At 42.0% G+C, this 12,175-nt stretch overlaps 1 protein-coding gene across 6 annotated transcripts in view; it reads right to left on the minus strand.

Moving 5' to 3' along the window:
- The window catches only part of CFAP58 (cilia and flagella associated protein 58), a 117,541-nt gene that overhangs the window by 44,304 nt on the left and 61,062 nt on the right, over positions 1-12,175 (minus strand). For all 6 annotated transcript variants that reach the window (XM_032880589.1, XM_032880590.1, XM_032880601.1 and 3 more), the window contains 4 exons: positions 8,213-8,353; positions 7,119-7,342; positions 4,276-4,387; positions 2,099-2,203 (listed from right to left, as the gene is read on the minus strand). In XM_032880589.1, the coding sequence (XP_032736480.1) occupies positions 2,099-2,203; positions 4,276-4,387; positions 7,119-7,342; positions 8,213-8,353 (582 nt within the window). The remainder of the gene's footprint in view (positions 1-2,098; positions 2,204-4,275; positions 4,388-7,118; positions 7,343-8,212; positions 8,354-12,175) is intronic.

Below are 12,175 nucleotides of genomic sequence, written 5' to 3' on the forward strand. Positions count from 1 at the left end.
TGGGAATTTAAAGTTGTACTTTTAATTACCGTAAGAGGAATAGCAGATATTTTTAAGACTTACTCTCAAAGGAGAAATATTTCTGAAAAGAGAAAATATTTAGAACTAAAAGAAAATGAAAATGCCATATTTCAAACCCTGTGGGGAAGAACTCAAGAAATCATTTAAAGGACATTTTATAGCTGTAGATGTTTCTCATAGAAAAGTAGATTTAACATTAATGAGCTGAGCTTCAGTCTTAAGAAGGTAGAAAACACATAGAATAAATCCAAAGCCTATAGAAGGAAAGAAGTAATAAAATTAAAGCAGTCAATGAAATATAAACTTGTAACAAAATCTCCTTCTTTTTAAAAGAAAACAATGTGATAATAACCATAAAGGCAAGGTAATGCACTGATAGAAAGTGTGAACTCTGGAGGTGATGGGTCTGGTTTGAGTCCCCACTCTGCCACTTCCCAGTTGCGTGGCCTTAGGACATGAATTGTGGCTGCATTGGTGGAGTTACAGCCTAAAGCCCGAACTACCCACCAGACCCCAGTGCCCATGCACGGATTGGTTACCCTCACAACAGGACTTCCAAGTTCTATACTCTGATGGGAGTGGCTTCCTCCCATAAAGAAACAGGGTATTACTGTCCCCATTGAACAGATGGAGAAACTGAGGTTTGGAGAATTTATGTACATCTCCCTAAAGTCATGTAATATAAGACACTGGAGCTGGTTCAAGATGGGATCGTTCTGGCTGCAAAGTCTGCCCTCCTAACCACCACGCTTATCTATAAGAGAAGAGGACTATCCCAAAGGGCCATTCAGCATAGCCCTGCTCTGGAAAGCTACTTCCTATATATACCCAACCTCAGGGACAATGTCTTTGAAGGTAAAACATAAAAGAAAAGGGGTAAATGCACAGAAGTCCCTTGCTTGGGTATAGAAGTTCCTGCTCTTACTAACGGTAACCCAGCAATTAAGATCATGGGCTTTGGAGTTAGAAATAATAAGAACAGTTGCTAATATTTATTAAACACTATGTACCAAGCATAATACTAAGCTCTTCCCATCTTCACAACCTCCCTTTCTGCAGGTTCTGTTATTGTCCCATAACACAGATTAAGAACCTGAGGTGCCAAGAAGTTAACCTCATGCTGGTATAAACGGGCAGAGGCGGGATTCGAATCCTGTCCACCGAACACCAGAGCTTACATTCTTTTTCTTTTTCTTTTTTTTTTTAGATTTTATTTATTTATTTAACAGAGAGAGAAGTCATAAGTAGACAGAGAGACAGACAGAGGGGGAGGGGGAAGCAGGCTCCCTGCTGAGCAGAGAGCCCAATGCTGGGCTCCATCCCAGGACCCTGAGATCATGACCTGAGCCAAAGGCAGAGGCTTAATCCACTGAGCCACCCAGGTGCCCCCAGAGCTTACATTTTTATCCATGCTTCACTCCGGGAGCCTAACCTCCTCATCCACTGATTGGGGGTGACAGTAGCCACCACACCCCCCCAAACTCTGAAGAGGAGCTGAGACAGGTAGGGAAAGCCACAAGCACAGAGTCTGGCATGATGGCAGTAATGGTGGTGACAGCTGACACTTGCAAAGACACGGGCCTAAAATGATTTTACCATTCCTGATTGTTCCAGAATAACTGAATGCATAAAATCCACAAAAAGAGCCCTTTCCTTCCAGTTCATCTCACAAATCTTCAAGAGGACCGATCATCTGTGCTCTCTATGTGGAAGCTTATTTCCAAAATCAAGATCATAGCATTTCCCACCATATAAAGACATAAAGAAAAGTATTTAAAAGAATCTGACAAATAAAACTGTAGAGAAGTGGGGGGGTGGGGCGGGTAAGGCTCACATCACCCAATGCAGTAAGTCTAGCCTTCAACTTCATTTTCCAGAATTCTTGAAATATCAGTGATGGCAGCATAAAAGACCAATTAATCATGTTGTTTGTTCTCTGTGTGTGAGTCACTGTCGCCATCTACAGTTAAAGATGGGGCCATGCAGCGCTGCCAAAGAGCTCATTCTAGAAGCACCTAGAGATGGTGATGCTCTGAAAACACACTTGCTCAGTGAGTCCAGAAAAGAAAAACACTACCTGCAGGAGAAGCTCTTTCTCAACCACCTCTTCCGTCTTGCTGATGAGACGTTTCTGCAGGGTGTGGATCTTCTGTATCAGCTCAAAGGTACTGGGGTCACTGGCCTGTTCAAAGGGAACAAAATAAAGCAGCTGACATATCATCAGTTCAAAGCACTGAAGTCTCTATGTAAAATAGTTCTTTTCTTATTAAAATGTATCACAAACCTACAGACCCCACACAGAGAGAATTAAAACCAAAATAAAAATAAAAATAAAAGAGCATAACAGATTGCGATGGCCATCAAAAAAAGGCTGAAGTTTGACTAATGTCTTATCTATTGGCTCTAGTTGGCCAATAAACGGAAAATGAACAGGTGTATTCTGCCGGGGGGGGGGGGACAAGGATAATACTAATACTAACAATCATGATAGCTACTATGCATTATACCTGATTCTCTGCCACCATCCCAACACCCTGCTAAGTGCTTTTCATACAATATCAAGTTTTAGGCCCACGACAGTCCTAAGAGACAGCACTGGTCTTCCCCTCTTACAGAGAGGGCAACTGAGGCTCTGAGGAATAAGTCGTCCACCCACACTGGTAAGAGTCAGAGCTGGATTCGGCCCAGATATGCCTGGCTCTCAAGCCTGTCGTTCTTCATTACTGTGCTCTGAGGCTTTTCCTCCTATGCCCTCTGTTTCCGAATGAATGAGACAGGCTTCCCTAATTTATTCAAACTCAGGATTCTCCTTTGGTAATTGCCAACAGGAAGATTCATTATAGCCTATGATGGGGAAGGTTTCTAGGATGTGGACTTCTGCTAATAATTGGCAGCAAAACACGACCGTGGCATTTAGCTCTCAAATGGGGTTATCAATCCATTAAGCTTTGAGGCAACTTCAATAACTATCTGTGTACAATTCAAACAAATGCTACAGTTATAAATTGATAATCTGTCCTCTCGACTTTGAGCCAAAGTTCTGCTTTCAACTGTACTGACATTTTGAATTAATCTAGCAGCTAAATATTTTCATCTGCTTCCACAATATTTTCTAATTTTTTAAATAGAAATTGACCCGGAATTGGAAACTTTAAAGATCTGCTTGAAAACACATGGAATAAACTAACACGACAGTAAATGAATTTTAAGTCTTCAGCTCTACTTTCCCAGACACATCCATATTATTGTTGGTTTAGTAAATGACACCACTCTTGGCATTTAAAGAGGAATAAATTAGGGTCAAAACCACGGGGAGAAAACATTCCACTGACTTTGACTTTGCTTAAGAAATACTAAGCAGTGCCAACTGACATCCACATGCTGGGACTAGATCTGGCATACATTCATCTGGCAAGAATGGACGTTGTTAAAATGCAGGCCTCATGTTTACATAGCAATTTGTAATGCATTATCCTTAATGCTTTCTTCATTAAAAGGAAAAAGTAGAAATGAAAACCAAAAACTGACTTGGCTGATGGCTCCTTCTTATGTCCTATACTTTCACCCTCCCCAAACCCTAACTGGTGGTGTCATCAAAGCCCCTCCTGGCACCCACAGGGCTGGCCACAACTCTGAGAGAGGGCCATCTTTTCCTTGAATAAGCAGAGCTTATCGTTAACTGTTATCTGTAGGGCTGGTGGTAACGTCTATCAGGAAGTCCTAAAATAAAATATGAGAGTTGTTGTCCACCAGCTACCAGTGAGACGTTTGCTGTGTCCCCAGATCCTCAGAAAAAGGGTTTGGCTAACACAATGCTAGTCTTTCAGAAGAAGGGCTAATTGACAAGAGCCTTGTTTCCTGCAGCAAAGAATGCAAAGACGAGCTGAAAGAAGGTATAGCTGCTGGTAGCCAAGGTGGCTGAAGGCAATCAGCAATCTGAGACAGGTAGCGTTAGGAGCACTGGTTGACCAAAAAACTACCTGCCAGGAAAAATCTCACTTGGTGAGGCCAGCTCACAACTCACCTGGGTCTTCTTTAAATGGAAGGGATTTTGTCTAAGACTTTTTAAACAAAACCCAAGTAAACCATCTGGTTCTGGAACAACCCAATTTACATTTGATCCAGACTTACATTTTAGGTGACAATTTTCGTAGCATTAAATAAAACCAAGCTTCTTCCTGTGCTTTAGGTAGGAGATTGTGTGGGGTAGGAGAAGAGATTTGGGGAGGAGAGGAAGGCTCTGCCAGGTGTTACCTCAAGCTTTCTCCATCTGTGCACGTTCATGGGGTTCTCTAGTTCCTCCTCCAGGGCTCGACATCGTGTCCTCTCCTTCAAGAATTCTCTTTGCATGTGGAAAAGCTCCTGCCTGAGTAAGACAAGCTTTGTCTTCTTAAGAAATTCTCCACCATTTGGATATCATGTCTTTATGTGGCTATAGACCCACTACACTATACATAAAAAGTTGGCATTAGGGAGACTTCTGTGAACACAGGCCAGCCTCCAGCCAGACACAGATGTTACCAATCCCTGCAGGGCACAAAACCTCAGCGTCAGCTTTAATGAAAGTACCAGAGCTTCAGAATCATGATTCTGAAAACCCAAGGAGTTCACAAGTATATAAGAAGAACAGGGAGGAAGTGAATTATGAGAATTTCAATACGCTCTTCAATGCTTCTAAATATCTCTACATAAAGAACAATCTATCTTTTATGTCCTACCACAAAATATGGCACCTGACTGCAGGACACTGAGGCTCCAGTGATGACCCGACACCGATCAGGGTAGTGAATTTCACCCTGACTGTGCACTGGAGTCACCAAGGGAGCTGCACAACCCCCCTTCACCTGGACCCAACCCCTGCAGGGATTCCGAAACCTTCATTGGTCAAGCATGTTACTTGGGTTTCATCGGTTGTAAAGTCCTCCTGATAATTCTAACGCGCAGCCAGGATGGAGAAGGATAGAGTTAGCTGTGATATTTTATTTGATGGTCCACAACTAACTACACAGATGGCTGCAAAAGTCCTGAAGAACTAGCTCCGGCTCAGACCTACTGCTCCAATCTGCAGGAATCTCTAGTTAATAGGCCTGCACATCAGCCATTCATAGGACCCTGGGAGGTGGCAGCCACCCTATGGAACAAGGCGCTTTGTTGCGGGGTGGAGAAGAGGCAAACACTCACGTTGACATGGGCAATAAGGATATTATTATCTGTCCTCGTCTGTTGTGGGTGTGCAGATTACTAATACCAAGCCATCTCTTTTACTTAATTGCTTCATTTAAACCAATAATACAACTTCCCCTCATTAGCAAGACAAACCATTAGAATTAAATGCATGATGTTCACTCAACAGGGAGCTCAGCACAAGCTGCTTAGAATTAAAAGCATATTTTTAACACTTCGATTTTCTAGAATGTCGTCAGAAGAGAAGGGCGGGAGGGAGTGTTAGCTACTGTTATGGACAGGTTATTTTGTTCTAGGCTCTGTGCTAGGCACATTGTGTTGGTTTTGATGTTTAGCTACAAGTCCAAAGCTCAGAGAAGTTAAGAGATTTGCCCAAGGTCACACAGCTTGTGGGTGGCAAGGCTGAGATTGGAATTCATGCTGGCTTGCCTCCAATATCTTCAGTGAGTTGTCTTCCCATTGAAGAGAAAAATATAAGCTGTTATCCACAAGCCAGTGATACTGACTAGGAATGGATAGAATATGGTCCTTTGTGTATATATTAGAAATAACTCATGGCTGGCAAGTTTAGTGATGATCTTCGAATCACTCAATAGCTCCTTAGAATGAACGTGTTTGTCTTAGAAATGTCAGTGGTGGTATTTCTGGATAGTAAACTCCATGCGTGATTTTTTAATCCCTCCTTTATGTTTTTTTCTGCATTCACCACATTTTCTACAGTGAGTGTGTTCTACTTTCATCATCTGAAATACAAGCAGCTCTAGAAAAAATAAAAGTATTGATCTGTCCTCGATGGTGGCAACTTCCCTTGCTATTCCTGAATATAATCGCTGCAACTAAATATCAACACTATCTTCTAATTCAATTCATTTAAGAAGCAGAGGCGGCCTGTGTCCTTGTCCCAAGGTGGTAAAGGATACTGTTCATGTACAAGTCCACAGGGAATAAGGACAGCTCCGGAGACAACACCAGGACTCTTATTTGGTTTCCTGCAATTGCCTATATAAAACATGGTGATGTTCTCCCAAAGGGGAAGTAGATCTTGTATAATACAAGATTTAAGGCCAGAAGAAGGCCCACTAAGCTAAAGGGAAAGCTGCAGAAGATAAATCAAGAGTGAGATATAAAATTTGGCCACCTTCTAAGGAAACAGAGTTTTCAAATAGTGATAAAATTAAAATTTTTCCCTTCTTTTCATTCTGTATATAATTCCAAGAAAAAGATGTGCAAATGTTACCAGGATTAAATTTAAATACTGCTGCTCGATCGCTTGCATGCTGCCTACTTAAAGAAATTCTGAAAAGCTCATTGGGGGAAATGGTTTTCTGAATTATATCTAGCTTATGTCTGTGATCTGTCCTGAAATTTCTTTGTTTTATTATTTTCTTTTTTTTTAAATTTTTTAAAGATTTTATTTATTTATTTGACAGACAGAGATCACAAGTAGGCAGAGAGGCAGGCAGAGAGAGAGAGGGAAGCAGACTCCCTGCTGAGCCGAGAGCCCAGTGTGGGGCTCGATCCCAGGACCCTGAGACCATGATCTGAGCCAAAGGCAGGGGCTTAACCCATGAGCCACCCAGGTGCCCCAATTTTCTTTTTTAAAAGCCAGAATACGTTTCTAAAAAAATCTTTTTGCACTCACTTATATTCCCTTAAGGACGAACTAGTTCACTTTTTTGGTGACATAGAAAGGGCACAATGTAGATTCTCAATTATGGAAAAGTTGTTCTCATTATTTGCTCATAATTTCATCATATGAGAAAATTGATTTATACAACCTGATATAGACCTTCCACAACCAACAAGCAATGAACATATAAGGTCATTTCAGGAGCTCCCCCGAGACCACGGTGCCCTCACCTCTGAGTTCATCGACATTAGCCTGTTACCATTATTATTATTATTATTATTACCTGAGTTCATCGACATTAGCCACACTCCTGGCAAGAATCCCCTTTTCTCTGCGAAGTTTCTTAATCTCAAGTTTGAGAATTCTCATGTCCTCCACCCTCTGGTTGTACTGGCTCTCGCCTTTATTCAGCACAGACTGTTGGATCTTGATCTTCTCATAGAGCAAAGCCAACTCATCATTGCGCCGGACAAGCTGAGACCCGAGGATATCTCTCTCACTGATGACCTAGAGAGATAGGGAAAAGCATGTCCATTAGGGAAACAAAAAGTCTCATTTTCATTATGGCAGCCTCTTTCATCCTGTCAAAGATCTCTCAAATGTCCATGTATGTGTACTAGGCATCCAGTGGGCAGGGCATTGGAAAGATCCTGCTAGACATTCAGCACAGCTCCTCCCATGTGTTTGCAGTCCCATCGGAAAGAGAAAGAGTACAACAAATCATCCATCATCATCATCATCCCACATTTCTTGGCAACTTCCCTTGCTATTCCTGAATATAATCGCTGCAACTAAATATCAACACTATCTTCTAATTCAATTCATTTAAGAAGCAGAGGCGGCCTGTGTCCTTGTCCCAAGGTGGTAAAGGACACTGTTCCCAACCCATTATTTTATAAATGTTAGATTTTGAATGACTTTATGGTGGGCTAGCTCTTGCCCATTTCTACCAGTCCTTACTGTCTTACACTAGCCAATTTCTCTTTTTTTTCAACCTGCCAAATCTCTGAAAGCATTTAAGTTCCTAACCCCCTAATTATGCATTTGAGTTTCTAACTCCAGAATTATATAATTATTCATTGCAATTACATGTGAGCAATTATATTGTACTGGAATGTAAGTTCCCTGAGAACAGGGACCTTATTTTCCTGTTGACCAGGGTATTCCCAGTGCCTAAGGGATAGTAAGTGCTCATAAATATGACTTGAATAATGAATGACTATTTCATAAGTAATCAATAGAAGATGGGTTTCTACTGCTGTTCTTCCAACAGATGGAATGCAAAGCCTAGAAAAAGAATGAGGATTCATGAAAAGTGGAAGCAAACAGTTGTGTCTGCTGATGAGACCTGCAGGTCTAGTGAAGAGGGGTTCCTACCTGGTCTAATTCCTTCTTCTGTCTCAGCCTCTCCCCATCAGCCTCAGCAATGATTCGCAGGAGTTTTCTCTCTTCCACTTCCTGCTTTTCAATGAAGTGTTTGGTCTCCAGAGCTTGTTGTCTTAGCTTCTGCAGCTCGGCCTGACAAAGAATGAAAGACACAGAGAGATTTCGCTCTGTGGCAAAACAGACCTGGACGTCGGGCCCAGATTTAGATGCACAGTTGTTCTTCTTACACTGACCCCCTGATGTTTCGTTTAGCGTGGTTTGATCCCTCTCCCAAGCAAAACCAGCTTCACACACACACACACATGCACACACACAGGCCTTGCAATAGTGTTGTAAAGAAACAACAGTGTACATCACAGAGATCATATTTATTCTATGAGTTGTGCCCTTGAGGGATTTCCATCCTTTTTCTAGATACGGATAGCAGAGGCTTCATTGGCATTTAGCAGCTCTTCTCTTCCCAGCTAAACAAGGTGAGAATTCACAAAGAATAGTGCAGAGGAGGATGTAGGGGTGAGGACAGGGGAGGGCCTTTGTATGCACTACCTCCTGTAATCGTCCTAACACAAACAGCACATCAACTATAAAGATAAAGCCTGTTGCAAGAAAAGATTAAATTAACAAAGAGAACGACCAAGTGTCTATCTTGATGGAAGAGAAGAGATGTCACGATATAAAAAGATATATAGATTCTATTCCTCAGACGCCTCTAATCTAGATGAGAAGATAAGATATACAAGTATTATGTGAATATTAATAATTCTAGGCAGTGATTTTTCAATATCTTTATTAGCACATAGACAGAGTACCGATGTTACAGGAGGTCAGAGGACTATGGTTGTCAGAGAGGCTTCCTGGAAGAGCTCAGACCTTGAGGCTCTTGAGGTTACATGGAAATTGTAAGAGTGATAGGGATGAGGTGCCATGGACTGGTCAGTTTCAGAAGGAAAATACCTCTCATCGAAGGACACATTCACTTTAACCCCATGAGTATGTTTGTGACCTACAGTATCTCAGGCATGACACCAGGCATTCTGCATAGTTACTCTCATCCCATTTTACAAATACAATGTGTAGGAGACAAAGAAAACCAAATTCGCTTGCCCAAGGTCACACAGCTAGTAAGGAGCAGAAGTTAGATTGCAACCCAGATCTTTTGATTCCAAAGCCTGTGGAATCTTTTGATTCCTAGCAGGGGTGGTTAGCACCATCCAATTGTTTCAGGCAAAATACAAAAAGTAAGGCTTGAAAGATTAATCATCCATTAGAAATGGCAAATATAACCAACACATTACAATGTGGAAATGGTATTTACTGTGGAAAAAAAGACATGGGGGTACCCAGGGATGAGTTTCTAATTCCTGCCTGCCTAGGGGTTAGAGGGAAGAAACAGCGAGATCCTTGGCAACTGACAGATATTTCCTAAGAGAAGAGGCTTGTGTTGGGGGAAGGCATTAACCAGACAAGCATGCAAACTGTAAAGTATGTTCACCATAGAGCCGAGCATCCGGTGTGGCTGATTATTGGAGTGTGGGGTAGGGAATAGCAGGAAGTAAAACTGAGCCAGACAGGGAAGGGCTTTATATGCCACACACTGTACAGAGTATGCAAGAAGGCCACAGAAGTATTCTCATTAAAGGGAAGAAGAGTATGTCTTTGAGAGGTTCCATGCCCACATGGGAAGGACAGGTTTTTATCACAGACCAGGTCAGCAGAAAAAGAAACAAATGAGAAGAGAGCTCTGATTTCACCCATGCCTGGAAACATAAGGGAGATGACAAGATGATTTTAAGGCTCCAACTTCTCAGTGGCCTGCAAGTTGGCAAATGACAGTAAAAAAAGTAATACATTTTTCCTTCAAGGAAGTATTGTGACACCCCGACCACGACCACCCAGCCAGAAAGTTGACTGGGATGATAGAAAACCTCTTATTTGCAAGTGCCCAATGCAACTTGAGTTGGGTTGGACTCATGGAGATCAAGAGCCATGAATTCCATACCTCAATCTTGTCCAAATAGTAGAAGATACTGCTAGTAATAGACGTGTAGAAGATACTACTAGTAATAGACGTGTAATGTCACAGACTAAATGCCTCTGGCTACTGTGAAATCAAAGGATTCTTTTATGACATTTGGTTCGTTCACTCATGAAATATGTTTTGGTTTGGGGATAAGTGAAAGGAAAGGCTTTCTGAGAAAAGATCTGGTCTAGTATTTACCACTTGGTGGGATTGCCTATTGGGAAAGAGAGCAAAGAACTAGACTTTCTCTTTCTATCATCAGTTAAGGTGACAGTGAAGACAGCCATAAAATACCTGCATGGCTCATGTTTTCTTTAATAAAACTTTTATTTTCCCAGATGTGCAACATTCACTTCCCTGTTCCTAAGTGCCAAGAGCTGATCAGAATCCATCAGCAGAACAAAATGTAACCCCCGTTATATTAAAATGCAATCAACGGTGTGTAAAAGTATCTGCCTGAAATGTAAAACCATTCACGCGTTTGGCATTGCTGTGTGTGTGTGTGTGGTTTTTTTTTTTACCATAATATATCAAAATTCTGAGTGGTCTCCTTATGTCATAAATTTATGGGCTGTAAACAAGATGTGGCATTAGACTACGGCAGCAAATGTTAACATCAACAAAATACCTTGAGTCTAATGCATTTAGCAGCTATAAATCTGAGCTGTCTCACCCAGGAGAGATGGTAACTGCTGTGTGCCCAAAAGCCCATCAAACAATGTTCTAGAGGGGACCTGAGGTATCCTAATCTCTCAAAGCACTGCTGGTGGTATGAAGTAGTAATACACTCACAGGACACACTCTTTAGTCGCTGCCTCCACAATTATCTTTGTGATGGGGTTTACGGAATATCTATCATCCAATATGGCTGTAGGTACACATCACAACTCAAGAACCATACGCACAGGTGTTTCACCCATTCGTACATGATCCCGACATTCACTGGGTGTCACAGAAACCATCTGTTTACATCTAAAACAAATAGGACCACCCGAAGTTTTCCAGCCATGGGAATAATGGGGCTTCCCCTGTCTCTCTGTGGCAGCTCCCAGCCAGGTCATCCTAGGAAAAGGATAAGGTGCCCTGAAGCCAGGTGCTAATGTGATACCAGGCTCTGGACAGAGAGAATCTGCCACTGAATTATTCACCAGGAATCAAAGCACAGTCACAGTGATGTGGGATGATTTAGAGGTGATGAGGCAGAATCAGGGACTTGTTAGGACACTCCAAATGAGATGGCTCCATCAGCGCTGATAAGACAAGACTGGGACAGAATGGGCAGATGAACGCACATGTGGCAATATCTACAAGGACTATTGACATTCTGTCATAACCATGATGTGCTGACGATGTCTAGAATACTGAGGAGTCAGTAGAGCCTGGTAGCAACTGAGAGAGGAAAAGAAACATGGAAGGAGCAAGAGGTTTCTTCTGAGGGGAATGAATGAGGACGAAGATGATCTACTAAGGACAACAGTTTGTCATCTTGGAGAAGTAGTAAATTGGGTGGTCCTGTCTAAAGGTGTCCCATGGTCTGCCACGCAGGAGGGGACTTGCCCTTCCAGAGGCATTCCGTGCCCACAGAGCTTTGTAGAACACAACAATAATAAGCTAAATGTCTCTTGGAGCAAGGTTACTAGAAAATCTGCCCTTCCCTCCTGGGTTTTGGTTTGCGAACTTCAGATGCATGATATCCAGAGATCTGTGTGAATTGTGATTCAAATATGAGGCTAAAAAAGTCAAGAGGCTGAAACTCAACATTTGAGCTGTCATATTTTTCTAAAGAATGTCAGACAAGCTTCATGATAGGCCAAAATTATCCAGTCGTAGCACCATTACAAGTCACCCTTGGATAACCTCAAATAATAAATCAAGCAGGCATCCTTTCTCTGCTCCTCATTCTTACCTCTATGGGAAAGGCTGAGGGAAAAAGT

This window comes from Lontra canadensis, unplaced genomic scaffold (genome assembly GCF_010015895.1).
Source record: "Lontra canadensis isolate GAN:19392208 unplaced genomic scaffold, GSC_riverotter_1.0 scaffold3, whole genome shotgun sequence".
Taxonomy (NCBI): domain Eukaryota; kingdom Metazoa; phylum Chordata; class Mammalia; order Carnivora; family Mustelidae; genus Lontra; species Lontra canadensis.